General features: G+C 24.9%; 1 protein-coding gene across 6 annotated transcripts in view; it reads left to right on the top strand.

Annotated features, from left to right (window-relative positions):
• The window catches only part of LOC126904245 (BAI1-associated protein 3), an 84,407-nt gene extending 57,649 nt beyond the window's left edge, over positions 1 to 26,758 (top strand). For 3 of the 6 annotated variants that reach the window (XM_050683076.1, XM_050683098.1, XM_050683087.1), the window contains exons 5-27: positions 1,242 to 1,406; positions 5,982 to 6,048; positions 8,766 to 8,897; positions 15,387 to 15,606; positions 16,966 to 17,133; positions 17,211 to 17,255; positions 17,330 to 17,486; positions 17,591 to 17,809; positions 17,868 to 18,071; positions 21,774 to 21,898; positions 22,006 to 22,251; positions 22,308 to 22,359; positions 22,479 to 22,520; positions 22,892 to 23,040; positions 23,103 to 23,319; positions 23,390 to 23,464; positions 23,540 to 23,641; positions 24,295 to 24,507; positions 24,576 to 24,900; positions 25,018 to 25,227; positions 25,294 to 25,417; positions 25,509 to 25,711; positions 25,836 to 26,757. In XM_050683076.1, the coding sequence (XP_050539033.1) occupies positions 1,242 to 1,406; positions 5,982 to 6,048; positions 8,766 to 8,897; positions 15,387 to 15,606; positions 16,966 to 17,133; positions 17,211 to 17,255; positions 17,330 to 17,486; positions 17,591 to 17,809; positions 17,868 to 18,071; positions 21,774 to 21,898; positions 22,006 to 22,251; positions 22,308 to 22,359; positions 22,479 to 22,520; positions 22,892 to 23,040; positions 23,103 to 23,319; positions 23,390 to 23,464; positions 23,540 to 23,641; positions 24,295 to 24,507; positions 24,576 to 24,900; positions 25,018 to 25,227; positions 25,294 to 25,417; positions 25,509 to 25,711; positions 25,836 to 25,930 (3,555 nt within the window). In that variant the 3' untranslated portion in view covers positions 25,931 to 26,757. Of the gene's footprint in view, positions 1 to 1,241; positions 1,407 to 5,981; positions 6,049 to 8,765; positions 8,898 to 15,386; positions 15,607 to 16,965; positions 17,134 to 17,210; positions 17,256 to 17,329; positions 17,487 to 17,590; positions 17,810 to 17,867; positions 18,072 to 21,773; positions 21,899 to 22,005; positions 22,252 to 22,307; positions 22,360 to 22,478; positions 22,521 to 22,891; positions 23,041 to 23,102; positions 23,320 to 23,389; positions 23,465 to 23,539; positions 23,642 to 24,294; positions 24,508 to 24,575; positions 24,901 to 25,017; positions 25,228 to 25,293; positions 25,418 to 25,508; positions 25,712 to 25,835 lie in introns of all 6 variants that reach the window. The other 3 variants (XM_050683110.1, XM_050683120.1, XM_050683127.1) reach the window with 3 other exon arrangements.
• The last annotated feature ends 1,119 nt before the right edge of the window (positions 26,759 to 27,877 follow it).

The following is a 27,877-nucleotide window of genomic DNA, read 5'->3' as shown; positions in this document are numbered from 1 at the left end:
TCTAAAGATTTGTATCGAAGCGTTTTTTTTTTTGATAGTGATTTTAATCATTGTCAGATATCATTATACTTAATCCAACTATGCCACGTCACCACTGTGCCGCGACCCCCCTGTGCTGGTTTTTTAATCTAATGGTCGTTAAACACTAGATTTCATCTAAAATAATATAAACTTTATGACCGTTTTTTAAAAATTAATTTAAGTAGCTATTAGTCTTGATTTAGAAGTTACTAAATATTTTTAAGGTCACCCTACCCCATATCTTTTGTAAGAATACTAACTTTATTTGTTTCAATGCCAACACACATACTTTATAAGCTTAAATATTAGAAAATAATACTACTATGATAATATCGAGTCATTAACAACTTTTGAACCAGTATTTTGGATGTACTAAATACTTTAATAAGAATTATCTGAAGTGAAGCACGGGTCAGTCTATTTTTATTTCTTAAAATTTATAAAACCTACTAGTCCTCCCGCTATAATATAAAAATACTAATTTGTTTTAAAATAATATATAGGACTATATTTTCCTTTTTTTTGTATGTTAATTTAATTGTATATAATACTAATTTCTACCGAAAAAAAAAAAATTTTTTTATCTTATACCTTTAAAGATATTGCGTGAAATATATTTAATGGATCATTTAATATATATTACTTAAATCATTTAATAAACCATTTCCTGAAAAAGAGGATATTAAAAACCTAAAACCCAGAGAGATACTTAATTTCGCCAGAAAGACAGGACTCTTTGGTCATCTTTAGAGGTGACTTTATGGTTGGTAATGTATTAACACTTTGGTGATAACACTTAGGTGGGTAAACCGAATCAAAACAATTCGGTATGAGGTGCGCACAATGGACCAACAGGTCTGAGTGCATGGGCATTATGTCCACCTCAATAATAACTAAAACTAAAAAAAACTTAAATCATCCAAATAAATATTCCTAGAAATTATTATTATTTTAGAAGAAATTTAGTGGTTGGCTATAAATCAAATACCATTTGCTTTTTACTACTATACATGTTTAAAAAAAATAAAACATTTTTAAAACTCAAATAGGAACCTTGAAGATATTTAATGAATTCAGATAATTTAATTTTTACTATTTATTCAAATTATCTCTGACTAAAATTAATCGATGTTTGAATGCCCACATAAATACAGTTAGAAGAGTAAACAATTTTACAAAGGTGTAAAACTTTTATCTCATATTAGTTTATCATTTTTCAGATGGAACACTTGTACATGGACGTTTTGTATACAATAAAATACAAAGTGGGTGCTGATACAGAACAAAGTGCACACAAAGATCAGCTATATGTCTATGCACAAAAAGCATTCGACGTTACACCTGAACAACACCGAAGATACATGGCTATTGTACACGGAGAAAAAGTAAGGTGTTTTTGTTCACTAAATTCTTTATAATATTATAATTTACACATTTTACATTGATTAATATTTTATAAGGAAGCGGGTCGATTGTTAAAAATAATGAAAATAATAGAAACCCGTTTCCTTATTTACTTAACATTCTATCTATTGAATTTCATCGTTATTACTAATGAATTTTGTACTTATATTCAAAATATTGTCATTCAACCGTTATATAAACAAATAAATAGATATTAGTATACTAACTATCGTACTATTACATTAATAATAACATTAGTTAGAGTAATAAAGATATACTCAATATTTTCTATATAGTACCAATTTGGTTCTAGGAAGAATATAGGTACTAAAAAGGCTTCAATGACTATTAATAGTTAATAAGATGAAAATAAGTCTGCACTATTTTTTGTACATATAAAAAATTATTTCAATTTAAATCACTAAATTTGACTCCCTAAAATAGAAAAATATAGAATCAGAGGTGATGTAAAAAATTAATATGCGATTTTTATAAAATCGAAAGTAATACAGTAACAAATTAGACTGAATGATTATCTATAAATTTATTATCTCGTTACTAATCATAAGCTATCAGAAGGTACTATTTTAAGTATTTTGTTATTTATAGTATATATATATTTATATAAGTGTTTAATATATAAACAATTATCAGTCTATACAATATGATTTATTAAGTATACTACTCCCCATTTTTTTTTGTTAAATAATGATTTTTTTATAAAAATGTATAGATTAAAATTTAAGTTATTTTTATACATCATTATAAATATCAGGTTTATTGCAAGAAAAAAATTATTCCTAAGGGTAGATTTAAGGGGTAACTTTTCAGAGTCAAATGGAACCTATTATTAATGTTATTTTTATTTTAATTGGAGAAAAATAGTATACTTAATAAATCTTACTGTATATTCATATGGTATTAGACTTTGTGATGATGTGTACAATTCACATCTTAACTTATTTGAAACCACTAAAAATGCTTTAACTGAAACATCATTGAAGAAACACTATTGTATTATTGTAATACATTAAATTTAAGATAATTTTGACATACAAAAATTAAGATTTATTCATAATTATTAAGCTAGAAAAAATAAAATAATATTTTCAAAACAACTACCAATGTTAATTGAGTACCGGAATTCGGAAAAAAAACTCGTTAATGTGGAAATTAACTTATCAATAAAATTAAAGATCGTTGTTTATACTTTTGAACTTAGAAAAGAATGATAAGTAAAAAAATTTAATTATAATCTTAAAAGAAAAATATAGAAGTTAATTATAATAGTATTAGTAAAATTAAAAAGCTAATATTATTGATAATAATTGGTACGTAGTTTAAACAACACTGTAAGTTTGCCATTTACTTAAAATTGTTACATTTATATTTATACTTTATTTGAACTGTAATAATAGAATAAGGTTTATTAAAATTTAATTAATCAAATCATAATGTATTTTATTATTATTTGTTAAATATGTATAATTTAATTTATAAGTACGCCTATTTACACGACAAGAACAACTTTTGAATACAATAATTTTATTAATATAAATTTATCATTATGTAATTTAATAGCACATATTCAAATTTCAATTGTGTGACTGCCTTTGCGCTGATGTTCAGTAGAGGTATTTGTTGTTGGCTTCTAAATATGTGACCATACGGGAACTTTAACAGTGACATATACTTTGCTGTGTATATGTAGTATATAACGGGACATTTTCTTCCCTTACTGGCTCCCTCAGCCAAAATGAGAAAGCATCAAGTCGACATTTGATTTAAAATTTCTGTCGAATTGTAAGATAAAGCTGATCTCAAATAGTTGTCACAAAGGCTGAAAAATGTTGATGATGGTGTATTTAAATTTCAATGAAAATGAATTCAATTCAATTAACAAACTTTGTTTCTTTTACTATAAATTATAAAACTTAATAACTTGCTTGCGGTTATCTTTTGTATTCATAATTTTATACTCGGTTCAAGTAAAGTAAAATTAAGGTAGCCATTTACGAGTGTTAAAAGTATTCTTATTTCAAGATAATTATAATTATTCGTACGTAATAATTTCTTTATATTTTAAAAATTTTGAACAAGATGATATGATTGAATAAATGTTAACTTATCTTTCATTGGTTTCATAAACTTTTACTTTATATCGTGTTTAAAATATAAGTATACTAATTATAATATAGTTATTGGAAAATCATATGACTAAGATAATAACTGATAATGGGTTTATTGAACATGTATTTGGAAAGTTATAATAATTTTTTAATTAAACTAATGGAAAGCTTAAATCTATATATTTTTATCATAAAGAATTTATTGTATGTTCATTGTTGTTGAACGCTCAATATAAAATTTAATTTCAAATTTTAGACTTATTTTAAAAATTTGATGTAAAATTTAATTTTTCTCAAAATTAGATCATATTGATCAATTATAGATGTGCACACATGTAGTTTAGGCGTAAGAATTAATCTGTTGTAAGATTTAAATTAGTTTAATTACGTTTTAACACAGCTGCCAAATGAGAATTAAGTCAGTTTAAAGTAATTTGCCGTGGGATAAGACAATTTTTACATAATTTTATTTAAATAATTTAAATTGAGTCGTATAATTATTGTGTATTTCAATGAAAATATATTTCATGAAATTTTCTGTACTCTTTTATAGCTTTATAAAAATGAATATTACTGCCAATCTTAATCGTTTCTTAATGCTGGAATATAATCTATAGAATTATTTAATTGAGTCAGTAACTTTTTGGTTTTATTAATTTATTTTTAAAAGTTTCAATTTTCTAACTTTGTTTAATAAAATAAAGATTTTGTTGAATTTATTAGGTGTTTATTTGATTCACATTAAATGATAAAACTTATAATGTAATATTTTATAACTATTTCTTTTTTGAACTTAATTTTCCAAAAGTTTAGTATAAAATAATATACCTTTTAACACACAACTTTTTTCGTTTGAATTAATTTTTTAACTTAATTAGTGAAAGGTTGTAAATTTGTTTTTTTATTAAAAATTGTAATATTTATCTCAAAATTGCTTAAATCTATATTAAAAGAGGTTATATACGCCTAATAATACATTTAATAAAATTATTTACTAATAAATAGTATCATACATGATGCACCTTAAAACATAACTGACAGAAATCGAAATTTGTCGATTTCAAGTAATAATTAATAAGAAAAATTACCTCTATACAATGAAATAACGCCACATTCAATATCATTTTTTATTATGACACTAAAAGATGTGTTAGTATAGAATTATTCACTTTTTAGCTAATTTTTAAAATGACGGTGCCATATTTACTTTATGACAGTAAACATTTAAATTTTTTACATTTAATTAGTCAAATTTAAAAATTGCCTTATTACGGATCAAAAATGCATTTTATTTAAAATGCAAATGCCATAATTCGGCTGATAATATACAAAATGTACATAGATTAAATTCAATACTGCAATATTTTAATACATGTTTATCTTAAAGAACCATGGTTAACAAAGTCAAACTAGTTTGGTTTTTAATAAAATTTTTACATTGTAAGTTTTCTGTTATTTATTTTATAACAACTGTGATAAATTATTTGCAATTAAAAATAAATTTGGTTTCTATAGAAATAATCAGCAGACTGCTATTTTTATAAGTAAAAATATATATAAATATTAATTAGAAGATAATTATAACTATTTTCTATACATTATAATGTCATAAAATGAAATTAATATTGATAACTAATAAGCAAGAAAGTTTAATAACTAAAATTAAACTTCATTCTCAACATCTGGTAGATAATCATTTTTTATTAAAATTTTTAATTTTAGTTAATTTTATTCTTTGACTTTTATTTCAAATTTACTTTAAAAATATATTTCTATTTAAAATACACATCTACTCAGTTTGAACAAGGTAATTGTATTAGTTGATTTTATTTATTCAATCACGTCTTAACGTCTTAAAACTTATGTTAAATAATCTAGCGACCATTTAGATTGATCAAAGTAATTAATATTTAGAATAATGGCAGAATTATTTCACGACCTTCACCAAAAAGCACGTTTCTTAAACTTTAATACTTTAAACATTTTTATTAATTTTTAAAAGAAATTTAATCTTATACTTAGAGTAAGTTTTTAAAAAGTACTTTATTCGTTTAATTTATATTTTCAACATGTCAGTTAGACTAATTTTTTTCTAGAATATGGCATGGTGTTGTTGTCAAATAATAAATAAATAAAATAAAATAAACAAATATAATAAATAATAACAAAATAAGTGATAATATAATATACATACATAAAATAATAAGTAAACCATAAACTACAATATTAGTAATTACAATTAGTTAGACTAAAAAGATTTATAAATTTCTATTTTTTTAATTTTAAGAGAAATTTATAAAAAAAAAAATTAATTTTAATATTAATTATTTAAATGCATGTATCTACTACCAATTTAAAAATTATTAACAATTCAGAGTTGATGACAAATGAACAACATTATCTAATATACATTATTTATGTTTTCAGCCTCCCATTGTCGTTTTGCACGTAACTGTGGTTGAAGCAGAAGGACTTGAAGCAAAAGATGCCAATGGTAAGTTTTAAAAACTTATTAATACAATAATAATTGTGTCATAATGGAAAGAGTAGGTTTTAGATTTATAGTGTAGTTCAAACATTCTTAAATCTTGTTTTTGACTGAGGGATTTTTTACTATTATCATTTCATCGGCAGGAGATTTACATAATGATCCACTTATCATAACTCCCTCAATAACTTACAAAATAAAAATAATTTCTAAAATATTTTTTGGGGATTTCTTTAGTCACATATATTCTTTGATTTATAAGTTATTAATTAGCTTTTTATCTTTTGTATCTTCTAGGGGTGTTAACTTTGATTTTTAACAGAAACATCCACATTTGACTTTCTTATAAATTAAAAAAAGATCTATTAAAGAAAATGATTAATCGATAAAATCGTTTGGATCAGTATTTCAAACGTTGTTGGCATTTTTACACCTTGCCGGTAGGAAAAATACGACCAGGAAATGACTAGTGATAAAAATAATAACAACCGTGTCTCACATTTTTGTGTTTCGGAAGTTATTATCATTTTTAAATATAGACTGAAGATGAAACGTGGTTATTGTTATTTTATCATTAGACGTTTCTCGGTCGCTCTTTTTTCCCCACTTTGATATAAAACAGTGAATAACTTCTGTATTAATGGTCCAATAGTAATTCGCCATAAGTCATTTTCTTAATTAGATCATTAAAAAGTAATTGAGTGAAAGTAATTGAGTAGGTTATGATAGACGGATGAACCTGTATACAAGTTGTTATTTGAACATTAGAATAAAAACACAATGCGTTTTCTGCTTATAAAAACTGGTCGATATTGCAAAAAAGCCTGTCACACGGCGTATCTGTAGGCAATTTCGGTACGTTCACGTGCTCCGGTCCTGGTCGACCGCGGTCGAACAATAAAAATGTTACAACAGAACCCTATTTATTTATTTCTTTCATACGTTTTTTAGCTAAAATATTCTACGCTGCAGAATTGCGAAAATCATTACTTATTTCGGTATAACTCACGTTTTGGGTCAAATAATATCCAACGACATAATGTACATTTATAGTTTATATTGCGCACGTGACTAGTATCAAGAATATTGTGGAATTACTTCTAATGAAAGAATAATACTTGTAGAATCAAATTTGTCGGATACTTAACATTCAAGTAAAATTAGAATAATTGAACAATTTTTACTATTTCGAATAAAATAAATAAATTGCTAAGTTTATTTACAAATCAAGAAAAAAAAATATCCACTTAAAAATTTAATGTATTTTTAGAAACTCTATATTCGTGAGATTTTTATTTATTTTTACAAGAGAACATGCTTACAAAATACATAGTAAATAGTAGGTTTATATCATTGCTATGACGTTAAACGATTATGAAATCCAAAAAGCTTAAACATTATTATGTAACTTAATACTCAAATTTTGGAAAATTAATTTGTTAGAACATTCTTTTATTTTATTTGAAAAAACATATATTCTAAAAATATGCTGCAATTAAAATATCATTTTACTTTTAATTAGCTATAAATTTCTAAGTAAAACATAATGATGATTTATTTCAAATAATACTGTTGATTTAACTCTTTTTCAAAAAAAAATATTCCAAAATCTGTACATCACAGACAGAATATCAAATAAATAAAATAAATATTTATAATATATTTTAATACTTGATAATTCGACATATTTAATTAAGTCACAAAAACAGAAAAAAAAGACTGAATTTATACCAGTAGATTTTTTAATTATTGTTGTTCTAAAATAACGTCAGCGTTATGTTTACATTTACTATTTTTTCAGATTTAATTGATAATTTTTGATTCAATTATAATTTTGCTAATCATTTTTATTCAATAATTTTTAGTTACTCAGACTACATTTAAATCATACTTTTTATTATTTATCACTATTAATAAAAATACATTTTTTTTTTCTTCAAAATTTCGAAATGGTCGTTTTTTTTAGCAGTAATCGTACAAAAATAGTTGATTGGTTGACAACAGTTATTGACTAAATACACAGATAACTATTACAGAGGACAATCACATATTGAGTTACAAACATTTTAAAACATATGTAGTGGGTGTGTGCACACCGTACTGTTATACGCGTATCCCGCCTGCGTTCCAATACTTAATTGAAAATTACTTTAAATAAATCCTGCTCGGGTTACTTCATTTTTCACTACAATAACTGTATGTGTCTAGTTTATTAATATATATATTTTTTAAATATTAGTAATTTATTGATTACTTCTTTAGATTTCAATTATTTTTCATGTAAAACAAAATCTTACAAAACACTAGTATTTTTGCAATCAAAATGTTCAATTGTCCAAGCCTAAACTTTTTTATACGGCTGTACTTTTTTATACGTGTCTTGCACTCGTATATCTGATTGAAAAAGTTTTTTCTTTTTAATGATGGGTGTGTACCGCCTCAATTAAAAAGTTAACTCTGATAAAAATCATTGTTATATGAATAATTCAATTAAATAGTAGACAAAGTACGATGTACGTGGATATTTGAAATGAACCTAAGTAAATTAGAGTTTCTGTTCAGAGCGGACATTTACTAAATATTTTAACTGCAATTACTGATGAGGTTTGTTACTGGTATGCCTTTACTATTTTGGCAACAAATCCCGGATAAATTTAGGGTGTGGAATTTGTGGTCTACTATTGTGGTTGGTGGTTGAACAGTTGGTTGTTCTCTCGTCACAGGTTATAGCGACCCATATTGCTTGCTGGGACTGATGAGGAAGACTGATGAAACTGTCACAAGACTCTCCGATGGATCGGTTGAAGAATGCTCTACCGTGCTATCACCAGTCGCGCTCATGGCTGGCATTATCGGTGACGTACGATTATTCAACGAGCTGCTCATCACCTTCCGTAACTGTTCTTCTTAGTTTACCATACACGCATACAGTCTACACAATGTTTTGCTAATACACTGCAAAGTTCATGAATATGATTATTTTATATATTAACTGATCGTAGGCTATTACACATTGCTTGCTTCAATTTTAAACTGTAAAAATAATTGAAGGGGTTAATGGATAAACATGTCAAATCCCAACTACTTTTATCAAATAATTTAGTTTTTATTCATTTATTTTTTCAATGACCATACTATTTAATCGTGACACGGTATCATGTTTCCCTTAGCCACACATCACGTTATCAACCTATACAGAAGTATGTCGGGAACTGAATCATAAGGACGCGATGGGGCTTAATGGTAAAGTTAGTCTTCACGATGCTTTGGCCCGTGCAATGTAATCCATTATCATGTCTATTTTTTTCATATGAATTTTAGTACACTTTCGATGACCGTCCGTCGATTCCGGCATCCGTATCCACCATACTTATATTTTGCAGCTACTCGTCTCTGTTATTTACATTTATATCTGCTATTCCTGCAGATTAATTATTTATGATGTCGTTAATTTAATATTGTAGTTGTATGAAAGATCTTAATTATTATCTCAAGATTTATTAAAATAGGGTTTCATAACAAAAACCGAAAATATTTAATCAAGCGTGATTATCAAGTTTTTGTTGATAGTGTTGCTATATACGAGCGCTTAAAATGGCTCAGAGTGGTGTAAAATTAATAATTTCATAGTACCAGTTACAATAGACGTGCCTATTAGCGTTCAGATCATAATAATACACTTACCTCACCTGGCACTAACTTTATTATATTATGTTGAAATAAAAAAAAAAACATTCAACTACTACAATATAATATGTATGCGTGTCTTGCGTTATATGTAAAATAATGAGAAGAACTGTTTCGGTTGGAGGTAAGCTAACAATAAAAAATGCATTTCGTGGTGTTTTGATGTGAATTGTTGCAACTTTTTGAACACCTTTTTTTCAATATTTTTACCCTTCTGTTTTAATCTGTCTATCTTAAACCCATATTGCTATAACTATTGTTGTACTTTTCATTCTTCTATTTCAAGACCTACAATCATTTTGTCCGTGCAATCCTTTTGTTTGTTTATTAAGTTGATATTGTTTATGCTACTCTTTACGGCACATTTTATATATAATCTACTATTATAAATATTTTTATTAACTGAAAATATATTATTTTCATTCGTTCAAATGGATTGTAATTTTGACTATTCTTCATATAATTCCTTAAATCTTATCCTCTATCTATTACTTTACTATAAAATTAAAACATTTTTTTATTAACTTTGGTTTGCTATGTTCAGTAGAAGCTTTTCATAATAATAAAACAATTTCTAGTATTTACATTGCATTGGAAATTTATTTAGTTCTATAAAATAACATTAAAAAAACTCAAATTATATAGTTTATCCTCTTTTTCATTATTTTTATTTTTTTAAGTCGTTTGTAATTTTGTATATGTTTATGAAAATAAAAATATGCTTCGACGTTTTTTGTGTTTAAAATCATTTTTACAATTTTTCTTCTTGTTCGACTTTTTGCTAAGGATACATTTATGTAGATTCTGGGTGATTAGTTTTTTTACCATTATGAATGATGAATGATATATTCTCCTACGATATTACAACAAAATGTTTTTATTTGGTAAAACTTTAATTAATTATACTTCCTAAATTAATTTTAATGAACATTCACAAATATTCAAAAAAAAATTTTGAAGTTAATAACTAGTAAAACTAATAGTATAGTATCAGTTGATCAATTATATTAGTTAAAACTTGAATAAATAAATGAATAAAAATATCAATTTATTTATATTTTTAAAAATTAACTAATTTATTCACATATTTTGAATATTCAAAAAGCATTTTTGTTGTTTTTAAATTATTTTTTCAGTAATAATCCTCTAAAAAAATATTACTACAAAAAAAAAACTATCGTAACGTAATTATATTATATAATTTGATTTCACGAAGATTATATCTTTTCTAATTAAATAATTTTATTATTGAAACTTTAAAAAACTAAATAAAATTATTATTCCTATGGAAAATCATTATTTTAAAATTGTATATTTATTTTACATATAATGTTTATTTTTAAATAAATAAATGATCATACATAAACGTATCAACATAAATGAGAAATAATTTTACAGATACTTTTAATTTGACATAATTTTAATATACTATATTAAATTTAATAATGTTATACTTTTTTTAATGAAAAAAAAACTTTAAAAAATACATACATATAAAATATTATATTTATATTTACATATAAAAAATATATGTATAGACGAAAAATTAATTTTTCCTTTACAATTAATACAATTTTTAATTTTGTCATTATCTGATATGGCCCTTCTAAAGTCACCTTTGAGTTATTTTATGAAATAATGAATATTAGAATTAGATTAATGATTTTATGACTTTAGATAGATATCTTTTTAAGTCGAGACTAATAATTATGCAGATGATGTGAGACGATAAGTTTCGTCTTTGTAATAAATATAAAAAATGTGATAAATTTTTTCATGTATATCTTAATATACTACTCATATATAAATATATACAATTTTCAAACATTATCGTTTAAAAACTACATAAAAATCATGTGATGTTTTTAATTCTTGACCAAAAAATATTATAATAATATCATAAAAACATAATTAACTTAAAAAAGAAAAAGAAAACGCTTTTAAAATAACAATTTTGATTTCTAAGAATATATAAAAAGTCTTATTTTAATTATAATAATAATATAAATTTTTTATGCTATGTTCAGGAATTCACAATATTTTAGCACAGCCAAAACAAATATATATAGCCTGGAATTAATTAGTAATTAATAATATTAATAATTTATCATTTGCATCAAAATATTAGCCATAAGTATTTTTTTATATGTTCTTATATTATTTTAACTAAAATCAGTACATAAAAGTATTTAAATTCATAAAACTCAATCTAGTAATAAATGAACTACAAAATAATAGCTATCTCGGAATTAAATTATTAACATGTCAGTAAAAAATGTATATAATTGATTAATTTAAAACTTGGTATTTATATTTATTATATTTATAATTTGGTTTTCTTATTCTGTCACTTTCTAATTCATTTAGACTTTTTACTTGAGTGCAGATGTAATCTGCATTTCAAATTCATTTTATATTTAATATATTTCATTTCATTCGCAATATGCTATACGTTTAGAATTTTTGTCATTTCATATTTTTGTATGACATGGCATTAACATAATTTTGACTTGTTCATTCATTGTAACTATTTCAATCACCACAAAAAATATTTTATTGGCACAATGTAGCAATTTTTGATAACAAAAAGTCCACGTTCTTGGCAGGTATAAGATTACAATAATACATCAGGTTGGCAGTTACTCGTAAAATAATAAGGATCTCATTTTTGAATTTTTAAAAATGAAGCCTGACATCTAAAAATATGCTTAAAGTCTTAACGTCACAGATAGGAAATGGGTTTTTACTAAAATACCAAACTGTGTAGAACAAAAGATTAACTTTTCCCATTCTGTATAAATTAACTGAGGTGTAATATCTTACTATTTTATTTTTCACTTATTTTTATCGGCACATTTTAGTATTTTATTAATTAATTAATTAATTTCATAATATTATTTACATAGATTTGGGGTGAAATAAAGTAAAGTAATTGTATTTTTTTTCTTCTAAAAACATTGCAAGATGCATTTAAACTCTTCTAGTGTATTCAATTAAAAAAGAAACTAATATTTAGTATAAATTCTTAGGCTATATTGCTTATAGTATGATTATTGATTTAAAAATATATATATAATTATGACATGCAATTCAATTAAATAAACAATATTAACCTTAATAGACGTTTAAATAGTAATAACTTATCTAAAACTTATACTTAAGGATATTTTAAAACATAATATTTACAAAGCTTTTGATACTTTAATATAAATATTTTCTCTTATCTTTATACCTTGGTTAAAATTATTTGGTAGTATTATTAAATTATTTTAATGAAATATATATTAAATGTAAATGTAACTTTTATTTGTATATGGTAAGAGCAATGTACTAAAATTATTTGTGTGAAAAATGATAAAACTGAATAATAACTCTTGTAACAAAGTAATGTGTTGTATGTAATTTTCATTTCACAAAGTTAAATTTTTCAAGCATTCGGAATTAATTTTCATTTAAAAATTTTATTTATTAATTAAAAACTCGAGAAATGCACTTTATATATTTATTATTGAATAATATTTTAGATTATAACTCATTTAAATATTAAATTATTATTATTGCCTTATATTAATATAATATAACAACTTTATTTACACAACATAATATGTGATCTGGCTATGTATCAAAGTAATAAATTTATTTAACTATACATAATAGTGAATCTACAGTTAACATTTACTATAACAACATAAAACTCTATGAATATTATTAAAACTAGAACAGCAAAATCTTAATAATAAATCGTTTATTTCAAATTATAAACAAAAATTAATTTAAATTTCTATAGATATTACAAGAAATATATGTTTTATAGATCTTTAAATATTTTTAGGTTTCTAAAAAAATAAATTATGAATATTTTTCTAACACTTTATAAGCCCTTTAAAAGACATTGCAGCCTCCCTAAATGAGAAGGTTCTTAACAATTGATACTCTGGGACTGGTGGTTAGTCTGTCGCCGGAAAAATTATGATTAATATTTCTTAATAATTATAAATAAATTCAAAACTTCATATAAAATTACCATGAGATTTATATGATTGGGAATTGAATTTTCATTGGAAATACTTAATTTTGATTAATTATTTTTCTTTAAGTATGAAATAGTTTATTAGTTTTTTAGTAAAAGTTAACGGTTTTGAATTTTAAATTATTTTATACTTAAAAAATATAATTATTATTATATTATTATATTTATAATTAAACAATACAATATATTCATTTAATCGTTAATATTTATATTGAATTAACTGAAATTTATGAAAATCACTGTAACACATTTGAAATGTATTTTGTTAAGGATAATATCGATTAATAATAAGATATTTTTGAAACCTAAAAAACCCAGCAGATTGTTATATTTAAGTACAGAGTATATCTTATCAGAGACGAGTCTCAAGAGTATAAAAAGGTGAACCCTTAAACAAAGTTGACGTTTAATGGAAAAAACTTTTAAGATTTATATTTTATTGTAGAAAGCTGATTTTTTTCACAAGTTGTATACTTACTATTTTCTTTCTTTACTTAACATAACACGTGTGATGTAATTCTTTTAAACTTTTTTACGTTTATATAAACATTATTTTACACGGATTATATTTAAGCAACGAATTCTCAATAACACTCAATAGTAAATTGAAAATTGATTTATAAAACAAGTTGTTTAATATGAAATTAATTAGCATTCAGTTTTATCAAAGAATCATGGAAAAATCGTATTAACATAGTCAAATTAAAATTACACACTATGACCTACGTATGATAATAACCTATATCGATCATTATTGATGTATTATATAGTTTCAGGTTTTTTTATAATGTAATTCACATCTAATTAACTCTCATCGTTATATTCATAGTTTGTGTCCCAACTATTTAGGGTCAACTCTACCTTACGGTTTAACAAACAGTCAGATCTGCCGTAGACCTGACGCAACCTCATTAGGTTGGAGTGATCCAGTAAGGGGATAAAGTGTGTATAACTGTTAATGTTCCTATACGGTTATCCATCTGGGAACCAAAAGTAAATACCGCAGTTGAACATCAGCTCTAAGGCAGCGATTAAATGATTCACCATGACGCAAAGTTTTATATATACTGCGAGCCAATAAATATATACTAGCAAAAAACTTCATAAACGTATTTTAAACAACATGATAGTTGTTATATTATACAACATAATAGTTTCACTGTCAGTTCTTACATGATTGGCATGCGTATATTTTAGTGACTTCAAGAATTAAATATAATAATATGTATATTAACATTTTAGTCACACAAGATAAATGATTTTTGTTGTTCAAATTAATAAATTATAACTTAATAATAAATCTATTAAAAAAGAACGCTTTTATTTATTTTCTTTTTACTATCATTTTATCATTCATAATAATTATGTATAATTAATTGAGTTACTAAATTTATCTTTCATCTATTTTTATTATTGTTTTAAGGCTATTAATTTAAGTCAATCAAGTTAACTAACATAGAGTTATTGAATAAACTCTCTAAATATAATTGTTTTAAATTTCTTATTCATTATTAAGTATTCAATTATTTGTGCTATTTTATTTTAGATTGTGAAACATTTTTATGTGTTGTCGAGTATATTGATTAAAAAGACCTTTTATGATTTATAATTTGTTTTAAATATATAGGTTTTAGTGATCCTTACTGCATGCTTGGTATTCAACCAGGAACTGTTTCGCCTCAATCTGGAGCTGGTTTACCTTCTTCAGCTAACAATTCTTTACCTTATCAACCACCATTATCACCTAGACCAACTCATGGGACTACGGCTCGTACATTATCTGAGGGTGGCATAGAATTGCCAGATGGGCGACATGAACATCATGATAAGCTACGTAAACATCATAGGTAGGTTTGCCAAATATTTTTTTCGTTATAACACTTTTCTACTGTTTGATACGTTAAAAAATAACAAATATATATAGCAAGTTAGTATGGAAAATTTATTTACCAAAAATATTTGAATTCAGCTTTTTATTATTCATTTTACTCAAAAATATATTCCCCAAAAAACAACTTGAGGAAACTAGTGATAATTATATATATTTATAAATCAATCATGAAAAAATTTACCAATATTTATTATTCGAAATCTATTAAAGATAAACATTTTTGAAATAGTAAAATTGTCAAAAAAACTTTTCATAGTTGAAATTTGAAACATTTAATTTAAACTTATAACTCAAAACTACTTTTTTTAATAAATTCTTTGAAAATTGCAAAATATATGTTTAACGCTGTTGTTTTGACAGTTTCATAATTACTTTGGTGCATCGACTTTACTTTTGAAGTCATGCTTATATGTTAAACGTATTTTTTTATACTTTGTTCAAAGGAAAAATTAATAATAAATAATATGAATCTACTTACTTAAAAAAACAATTACGATGTGTTTGATAATATCAAGAAACATTTATTTATCGTTGAAAAGTATTATTTTTTCCCCATAATTAAAAATTACTTTTAAATTTCGAATACTAAAAAAGGGCCTCTTTATATTATAAAGTTTAACTCTTCACTAGCTGTAAAAATGGATGACACTTTATAGAGAATTATTCATGATATAAATATTAATAATTATGTGCATATGTAGCTCTATTACCATTTTTCTATCAGATGATAGTTATACACTCCTTAGCAGTGAGGTATTCAGAATTTTTCAAGAGGGGGTAGTATTTTTTAAAATTATTTTTTTGACTCAGTAAATATTCTCTGTATTGAGAATTACTACGACTTATATCAAAAAAATTAAGGTTAACAAATCAATTTCATTTTTTGAACCACAAAAATTGAAGCATCGCTCATAATTTAAAAAAGGGAGTTATAATCCCTGTATAAATAAAATTTATCTTATACATAAATGTAGCGTATTTTATATACAGAGTGTGAAGTAAGTAGAAAAATTGGTCATTTGTTACAAATTGTGAGAACAATAGAAACCCATTTTCTTACTTATTGAACATTATATACACATATGTATAGCGTGTATTAGAATAAATATAATAATATCTATGCAAATATATATTATTGCTTTTGATGTATGTCCATTATAAACAGGTTTGGAATTAAAACACAATTATCAAGTTTTGACTTTCTAAAAAACATGTATATAATTTTAAGGTTAATTTTAAAGATTTTTAAAGAATTTTAAAGTTTTTTATTGTAATTTTTTATAATTTTAATGTTTATTTTAAATGTAATCTTTAGTTTTCGATTGAGCTTTAAAAGAAAAGAAAGAGGAGGTGGTTCGAGTGGTGGTAACTATAGTAGTCGCGAGCATAGAGACAGTATATCAGCTGTGCCAGCCAGATTCATACAAGCAACTAGTGTGCGAAGAGAGACTTTAGATCCGAAATGGGGTGAAAATTTCATGTTGTAAGTAGTTTTTATAAATAGATCATTAATAACCTACCAAAACTGAATAATACTATAGTTTATTTTTATGATTTCAGTGATATAGATGATGTGACAAGTGACATATTACACTTAGACATTTGGTTAGTTAAATAAAACAATTTTTTTTGCTAATTCAATTCAAATATGTTTTAATTAATTTTTTTTAATAAAAAAGGGACCACGATGATGAATCTTCGGTTCTTGATGCGGTGAGTAAATTGAATGAAGTGCGAGGAGTAAAGGGATTGGGAAGATTTTTCAAACAAATCGCTCAGAGTGCTAGATCTGGCAGTCAGGATGATTTTTTAGGTTGCATAAATATACCTATACAAGTAAATGTTTTATTATAATTATTATTACTAATTAATGTAAGTGATACCTTGATAATAAATTGAGTTACAAAATAATGTTTTGATATTTAATAACTTGTTCATAGGAAGTACCGTCAACGGGTATGGATAAGTGGTACCAGCTAGAGGCCAGATCCCAAAGATCCAACATACAGGGCCGTATACGTCTTAAGTTATGGTTATCAACACGTGAAGACCACGGACAAGCGTGTGTACCAAACAATTTTGATAACTGGACAGACGTACGTCGTCATGAACGGTTATTGACCATATTTGCCGACTACGAAATGTCCCTTACTAAATCAGTAAGTAAACCATAAGCTTATGAATTTTAAATGTAAACGTTCTAGTTTATGCTTTCAGAGTTTATGGAACGGTGAACTTTGTAATGAAGCTTCGAGTATTCTCCACCAACATGCTGTACAAAGTGGTGTTACTGAACTACAGTTGGCCGTAATAAAATGGTTAGCTTTTAGTCATATACCATCTATAGATCCACAATTTTTGCTGAAACAGCTTTCCCAATTAGAAGCTGCTTGGGGCGAACAAAAATTAACAGGCGAAGAAGTTAGTACTAATTAAATCAATTTATATTAAATTTTAAAGTGCGAATAAAAATTCAATTTAACATTTAACGTTTTTTAGCACTTATAATACAACATATATACTATATATTAGCTAATATTAAATTTGCCCAATATCTTAGTTAAATTATGCTTATATGTAATAATAAATAAAAGAGATTTTATTTTATTTTGAATTCCTACGCGTTTTTGGGCGTTGGATACCAGATACCCAAAGGTCAACTGATATATTACTAGGGAAGGGATAAGTGTAGGGGTTTCCCGTTGCCTTCTACACTTGGAACCTGGTACCATTTTGTCATCGTAAAACGCACGTATGGTCACCCATCCTTACACTACGGCGGCAGGCGCGGCTTAACACTAGGATTTTGTCAACATCTAGTGTGTCCACCGCGCCACACCACGCCCAAATAAAAGGGTAGTTATCATTTATGAAAGAAGTTTTTTCAAGACTAACACTTTTTTATTCTACTTAAATAAAAAACAAACTACTATAAATTTCATTCCAATTCATTAATATTATTTTAGTGAACTTTAACGTGTATTATTCATTGTTATTATTTTTTAAATTATAACACTGTTCTTATAACAAGAGTTTTTTTAATATTATATATTTTTTGTACCTTATTATACAAAATTGTTATTATATTGTATGATAAAAATAATATAGGGTCGATAATTTTTTGATAAACCAAATAACTTTAGATCCAGCAGATATATTACATTAATTTTTTTTAAATAATTGATATAGTTTTGGACTACGTTAAGAGCGTATTATAACTTTGATGTAAAGTGGAGAAAGTATCAATTTAACTATAATTTTTTTTTTCTGTATCTCATTCATTTTCTTAGCTCCCATTAGACAATTTTTTGTTAGCGATACGTCAGAACATCACAAATTGTACCTCGATGAAAACATTTCCATCGTTCCCTATAAATAGAGAAAATTCTTTAAAAATTTTCAATTTATATATCGGTAAATTTCGAAATTTGTTAAACTTTTTTAAAAATAGATGAACCAAAATCATTTTTTATTGTAATATTTTAGGTATATTCGTTTCATTAGGTAAATGACATTTCATAATCTGATCCTTTACTTACCCAGATGTTTAAAACTCGAAACATACTTATAAAAAGTAGAATTTTCACATCTTTTTACAAAAAAAAATACAAATATAAACAAGATTTAAATTTTAATTATAAACATTTTCTGAGAATGTTTCGAGGGAAGTGGGTAACCAAAAAAAATATTCTAGATACCGATGGCTTATGATAAGTCACAATTTCAAATTCAATTTAAATTTTATTATTGAAATTTTTATTATTCAGAGTCAGATTAGTTGATCCTTTCATTTCTTTTTTGATAAATCCATTTTTTTTTCAATTTTGATACATGTTTGGCATAGAGTTAACAAAATATGCAACTACTTTTTAATTTTTTTACTTCTCCGTAAAAATTGCAATATTAAACTATTGAATTTCAATTCCATACTAAATATAATTACGATAATAAGTATTTAATCATGTATTACAGCTATAAAACATAAAATTTATAATCAAGATATAAGAAAGTAGGTGATTTTGATATCAGGAATGGTGGAATTATAATTTTTTTTTCATTTAATGTTTAAATATACTATAACGTTATTCAAAATTTAAATAAAATATAATTTATAAGTTTGTCATGTTTAATATTAAAATGTTAGTAATTTATTGCTTAACGTTTTAATGTTACTACATTTTTATATATAACATTAAAAAAGTTCGAAACATAGTTTGTTACCATAAGCAGTTTTAATATTGGAAAATTATTACTTTATTAGTAGCTAGAATTTTTAACTAAACGTTGAAAAAATTTATATATTTTTTTCAACGAGAATTATTTTTACATCATAATTTGTATTATGTTTAATGACATTTTACATTTATTGGTGTTACATTATTTGTTTTTCGTTTTTTGATTGCGATTAAACAGAATTTTTCTTTATAAATGTTATAACTAAAACGTCATTCATAAAATTGTCATGCCCTGCAGGGTATTAACCTGGTTGATGTGTCTACTATACCGCGTACTGTGCAAAGTATTTATTTTAGCTTCCATTCGAATCTGAGAAGGTATTAATTTTACCATGATGTGTTTATTTTTTTTGTATCTGTCACTACTTTTTCTCAACGATACGACAAACAATCACAAATCATATCTAGTTGAAGACATTTCCATCAAAAATTGAAAATTTTGCCCTCATTTCTCATAAATAGTGAAAATCTTCCAAAAATTTACCATTTTTAAAATCGGTAAATTTCGACATTTTTTTCTTTTTTTTTCTAAAATTTTCCATAACTTATTGAAATAATAAATCAAAATAATATTTTTTTAAATTTGAACTTTTACTTGCCCACAGAGAGGGATTCAAAATTGCAACTTCTGCACAAAAATTTAACTTTTTCAACTTAAGTTTTGAAAATATTCCTAGAATACTCCGATCTTCAAACATATGTTAAAATAAAGATAATGTTATGTACTATAAGTTCAAAAAAAAAATATTTGTCCTGACGACTTATCTTTTATGTGAAAATGGTTGCCGTAGATAAAAAATATGTAATTTTGGTGTTAAAATTTACGATTTCATATTTTATTTTTTTAACTTTAAATTACTATAACTATTTGAAAAATGTATGGATCAATACAATCATAAATATTTTTTGTTAACTTCGATGCGAAGCTGAGACGGCATTGGTTTTACTATGATGTGATTTTTTTTTTTGTTGTGTCTGTTACCACTTTTTCTCAGCTCTCACGGAACCGATTTCTTTCAATGATACATTAAAAGATCACAAATCGTATCTAGTCGAATATATTACTCTCAAATATTGAAAATTTTTCTCATTTCCCCGTAAATGGGGAAATCTCCAAAAAAATTACAAATATAAAAATCGCTAATTTTTGTCATTTTTTCAATTTTTTTTATTTAAAACTGCCATAACATTTTTAAAAATAACCAAATCAATATAATTTTTTTTATAGATGCATGATATCTTTATCTTTCATTTGATATATTTTTTTTATAAATTTGACCCTTTACTAGCCCACAGGGGGGCTATAAAATGACAACGTTTTCACAAAGAGTTAACTTTTGAAAGTTTTCCGGAAAGTCTGACACTTTTATATATATCTTAAATTAAAGCATATGTAATTTACTTTATTATGGAAAAAAAAATTTCGGACTTCATTTTGTCTTCAGGATGAAAATGGCTACCAAATGCTATTTTTGTGTGAAAATTCTGGATTTTATTTTTTACATTTTTAACTTTATAATGCTTGAACTTATTGAAAATTGTATGGATCAATACAATTTTTTTATAATAAATAATATTTATATCTCTCTTTCATTTGACATACTTATTATCTTAATCAGGATATAAATAAGGAAATAGCAGATCATGTAGTTTTTATAAAAATCTACCACTTTTTTAAAATTAAACACTATTTAAAGATTTGCATCGAAACGTTTTTTTATGATAGTTATTTTAATCACTGTCGGATATCATTATACTTGACCAAAGTAGCCACGTCACCTCTGTGCCGTGACCCCCCTGTGCTGGGTTTATATATATATATATACATATATAATATTTAATATTTTAACGATATTAATTTTTTTTTTTTTTTTACACGTTGTTTTAGGAAGATTGGCTTGCTGATTCGTTCAATGTATTTTTAGATTATTCATTACAGTTGATTCGAAAATATCGTAAACTATTTCCTCCGCATCATCATATATCAATGAACCGATTAGAATACATCTTAAGGTATATTAAAAAAAGTTGTTAACAAGAAGTTTGTATTTTTATTTGCTTAAATAATCCATTTATTTAATCTCCCCGCACTTTTATTGATATACCACTATCTATAATAGATGTCTCAGTCGATTGTCTTTATCGAAAGCTTATGGAAAGTGTTGTCCATTCAATAAAGATATACGCGGTGAAATTGGTAATGCTTTACGAATGGGTACACTTGAATGGTACGAAGAAAATAGGAAGTTTATGGCGACGGGGCATAATGATCCGGAAGGCCGTCTTAAAGGATTTGTAAGATTAGTCACATCTATATTAATTGACCTTCAAAAAGGCATAGAGCACTACAATGTACTATTTGAAAAGTATGCATTGAAAAACAGCTTAATTTTCAATAGTGTTAATACTTTATATATTTTAGCATTAACGGTGTATTTTACTATGCAGCCATTTATAAACAACATGAAAAACTGGTAAGTTCTAACACAAGAAATAAATGTTATAATCTTTATACAATTATTTGTTTAAAATTTGATATTGGTATAAATAAAATGCAGTCACCCGTAATGAATATTATTATGTATTTTCTCAGTTGGCAAAGGGATTTTCGAATCATTTGGACATAATTATTGAGGTACACAGTATGACCCGTATAAAATATGATCTTAGTACCCTTTGCAGTAGTGTCCATCGGGCTGCAAGTCTTTCCCGACCAATGATTTTTACTGTGTTGCTTAAGATCACACTTGTTACACTACTATTGTTTTTATTATGTTTCGTAATAAGTGCTAATAAAATAAATATCATGCTTAATTTGGTAACGTTTTAAATCGCTCTAAGCATTATCGAGGGATTCTCGATTGTTAATGAAATTAGTTGAAGCCAATATTATCTAATTTAATAACGCGCTAGACTTGTTTGTGTATTTTATATTGAGTGATTTAGTTGAGTATTTTTCATAATTTTACTTTACTAATTATTTTTTCTTATCTATAATGTTTTTAGTTATCCAACGATTTGAGTCAAGAAATAGCACCAATATGTAAAAAAGTAAAAGGAGCCGATTTTGGAATGGACTCACCACTATCTCCAACAAATTCTGAAACAGGAGAATCACTATTTGAACTATATTTGACAGTTCAAGAGTTCATTAGGTATAAATTTATATTTTGTAGATAGCAAAATATACTTACTTTACTATATGTAATTCATTCAGATACCGAGAACATCTCAATGCATCCGACTACAAAGGGCTCTCCGCTCAATGTTATTATCATTGGTTTGAACCAGCTTTAGAAAAATGGTTAGATTTGGCCAAAATAAAAATAATACAACGTGTAAAAAAATCACTTGAAATGAACACAATTTGCCAAGGAGATTTAAATGTTAAGCATTCAACGTCAAGTAACGATATTGTTCAAGCATTATATCATGTATGTATTGCTTTTGATACTTTATGTTTGTTCATTACAAATGTACTAATATGAAAAAAAAAAATTATAGATGAAGGAATTTTGGAAACATCTTGCGTGGCCCGATCTAATACAGTCCTACAATTTTGTTTTAAAATTACTAGACGTAATATATTTTTAAACTTCATAAATAAAATTAATTTCAACAGCAAAATTAACTTAATTATAATAATTATTTAAGGCAATGTGTGAAGCAGTTTTGTTTTATGCTCAACTAGTTCAGCAGAGGTTGAAAGACTCTGGATTTTATGAAGACATATCACCATATAAGACAACTGATGAAGTAATCAAAATTGTGTTAAAATTTACTATTTTTATTTTAAATATAATTCACGATAATTTAAACACAGTTTTACACTACTATTTCTATACAAGTATAATTATAAGTAACAAATATTGACACTAAAGCATTAAAAAGTTAAATGTTAAATTTTTTAACTTAACTAGTTGGTCTATTTTTATACTAACTGGTAGCTTAACGTGAATCCTTCGTCGAATAACCTTAACTTAATAAATAACATAAGCTTTATTTTTTAATAAGTGTTCAGTAATTATGATTGATAGGCTATTTAGTGTTGCGTTGAAATAAAATAAACTTTTCCCAAGAAATTTAAAATAAAATAAAATATATATGAATTGTACCCCACGGAGTCCAATACGATTTAAGATAAAATGTCTTAGATATCAATAGCATAGCTATTTGGTACATACGCATTTTTAGTAATATTATAAAAAAAAATTTTTTGTAGTTTTTACGGACAATAATAGGAAATTATTTTTTCTTAAAAAAAAAAATTATCAACTTTATAGAGACATCTAATATTTAGTTATATTGAGTTTACTATTAAAACTTAGTAATGTATAAATTATAAATTAACTTGATTTCTAATTAACTTGTCCAGCTTTGCTTACTTTAGAATAATTTTAATTTTGTAGATCTGTGCAGTATTGAATGATTTCGAATACGTTTGGCGGACTATTGCATCTATGCCGGACGATCTTCACTTAGAAACTGTTGTTACTGCAGTCGAAGCTACAGGTGAAGCTACTGCAGATCAGTGTCGAGCTGACGTGACAACATTACTAGACCCTGTATTTAATCAATATGATAGCTATTCCATGATGATTGTTGGACGTATTGCAATTAGAGTGAGTTTTTTCACTTTTACATAAAATAAATAGTTTTATATATTATACATATATAAATTTTATTTTAGATGCAAGCTCCTTTAAAAAAATGTATATTTCATCTGGCTTGGTCACCAGATACTTTACCAACATCCGACGCAATATGTCCTCTTCAAGAGTATCTAGATGGACATTTGATAACGCTAAACACTAATTTGTTACCAAAAAATTTCCACAAAGTTTTGAATGGGGTGTTTGAAGTAACTGTCTATGAACTAGGCCATCAGATGGATGGTGGGAGTGGTGATACGAAAATGTCAGGATTCTACGAACGACTCTATGAAGCCTTGGAACTCTTAGTAGACTTTTTTCATGCTGGGGGAAATGGCTTACCACCTGAAATTTTATCTGGAAGTGAGTAATAGCAATTAAAATTCTTTATTTAATATTGTCATTATAAAGTCGTATAATATATTTATATAAAATGGGGTAAATTTTACTCACTAAATTAGACAAAAATATTTATATTAGATGTTTATCGAGCTGTCAAACAAAGATTGAAATTACATAAAACAGACACCGATACATTAATTGAACTGTACTATGAAGACCGGCTTGCTGAACAGCAGAGAGTAAACGATATTTTTTATGGCATCCTATCAGTCCGAGCGTATTATCACCATGACTCTTTATGTGTGGAGGTATTAAAAGCTCACGATGTTATACCATTAGATCCTAACGGTTAGTATAATATAATAACAAAACAATTTCTTAAGCATTAATTCAAATTCTGAAAAATATTTTCAGGTTATAGTGATCCATTTGTTATTGTAGAATTACTTCCTAAATCAATGTTTCCATATAATGCTGAACAGTATACCGAAGTAAAAAAGAAAACATTAAATCCTTTATTTGATGAGTGTTTTGAATTGTCAGTAAAATTTTATTTAATAAAACACATACATTGTATTTATACTATATTATATTATAACATTTAAAAAAAATTATTTTTTATCCATTAGCGCTGTGTCATTGGACCAATGTCGACATGAATCTTCAATGATCTTGTTTACAGTAATGGACCATGACGTAATTACGGCCAATGATTTTGCCGGTGAAGCATTTTTATCGCTTAATTCTATACCTGGTGTTAGGGCTCCACTACCACATGACATCAACATAATCGATAAAGTTGATCTAATATTAATGCATCAACATAATAAAGGTAAATACATAATTTGTTTATATAATTTCAAAAAAATTACATTAATAAATTATAATTTTTTTAAATAAAATAAAAATACACAATATTATTATAATTATTAGACAATTTTTTTTTTATAATTAAGGTCATCCAATACTACTTACGCTTGAAGCTAGACATGAAGACAAAGTTGCCCAAGAATTTGTAAAAAAACAAAAAGTCCGTATGGTTAGTTCCTGAAATAAACAATTTTATTCTGTTGCAAGCTTTACAGGGTGTTGCGTTTTGGATCACAGTGATATCACATGAACCATAAATTACAACATAACTAATTAGTACAATAAATAAATGTAAATTTATAAAATAAATCTTGTATATAACATAATGAGATAATAAATCTAAAAACCAATAATACTTCTTTATTAAGATAATAAATGGAACAACAAACTAAGTGATATTAAACCAATGTAATGTAACGTACGTAAGCGAATTATTTTCAATCTTGTTCACTAAAATAATTCTATTAATATTGAATATAATACTGTATATATCACAATGATTTAAAAACATATTTAATAACCATGTGAAAAAAAATCATATTTCATTAGTGATCAATCTACTCTACTGTCAAACGGCATTATTATTGAATTTAATTATCCAATGAATATAATTATAAATAGTATAATTGACACAATTTTATTTAATTGAATGAACACAAACAAAGATTTCATAAATATTGTGAAATTATGTTCAACTTGTTAAAATCTTATAAAATTACTAGATATAACGACAATCTGAAAATTTTATACTCCAATTAAGCGTCTATTAATATTAATTAAATATAACTAATTTTCTACTGTAACTCTATTAGAGATAAAGAATTTTTCGGTTAAATATTATAATTAAAATAACCACTACCAATTTTACTAATACAGTAAATAAACTAAGTATATTTTAGACACTGTAATTATCAATAATGAATTTTTAATTATATTTTTATGTTGAGGCATTGAATATCTTTATAAAAAATATATAGCTTTAATAATCTAAAATTATATTGACCAAAATCTTTATATAACTACAAAGTATATGATGTTTATAATAAATATATTGTTAACACTTGTAATTCTTGTCTATAATTATTGGTTAGCATTTATGATTTACCTAGTGATTACCCTAATAGCAAAAGAAATATGCCATGTGTCATAGATGATTTTTATTATAAATATATAATGACTTATTTGAATAAAGTTAATTGCAAAAAGTTAACGAGTTATCAGTTAAAGTTATTTCAATATTTTTTTAAAAAAATTAAGCTAACATATAGTTGAAAAATTTTAGCATATTATTGAGTTTTAGTAGGTTAGACAACATATCATACATTTAAGGTGATGAAATGTTTTTGATTGTCAAAGATTAAAAATATTTATAGTGAATTTTATATTATTTTATTTTTTAAAAATTTATATTTATATAATTCATGTAAAATATTCGGGATGACGTCATATCGCTATGCTCAGCAAATAAGGCAGTAACTTCAACAAATTCATTTTGAGATTATGAGTTATTTGAATTTAGATTTTATTCTTCCTATAATAACTTTCATCACAATATCGAAAATTTTGATTAAATTGGTATTAAACTACTAAGAAAATTCATAAACATAGCGTGTAGTTAGAGAATTATTTCTATTTTCGACATCCTGAAAAATTAGAAAAAGTGAGTTATTATTCGCTGCGCATATCGATATGTTCTCTGTTTCTATTGAAAAATCATGTATCTTGACAGTCAGGTATTTTTTTAACAGATATTTGGGTTATAATAATCACTTAAACACATAAGATTTCGATAAAAATTAAATATTTTCTTATTCATTTTTAGTTAAGCCACAAATTATAGATCAAATAACGTGTAAAAATACCTATGTTTTGTGGTTTTATATTACAGTGAAAAAATGGTACTCAATACATAGCTTTTCAGAAAGATGGATTGTGTATGTTAAAGAATATATGAACTTTATGTTAAAAAAGCCGATTTTCATTTTCATTTCCAACTTTAATATAATAACTTTTCATAAGTAATTATATTATGATAATAATAATAAGATAACAAATAAAATATTTTTTTTTTAATTATACAAAAAAAAAAAAATGAAAATCATTAGTATTAATTTTGTTTTTTAATGTC

This window comes from Daktulosphaira vitifoliae, unplaced genomic scaffold, assembly GCF_025091365.1.
Source record: "Daktulosphaira vitifoliae isolate Bord-2020 unplaced genomic scaffold, ASM2509136v1 Scaffold_1, whole genome shotgun sequence".
NCBI lineage: Eukaryota > Metazoa > Arthropoda > Insecta > Hemiptera > Phylloxeridae > Daktulosphaira > Daktulosphaira vitifoliae.
This window is presented reverse-complemented; position numbering and strand designations above follow the sequence as displayed.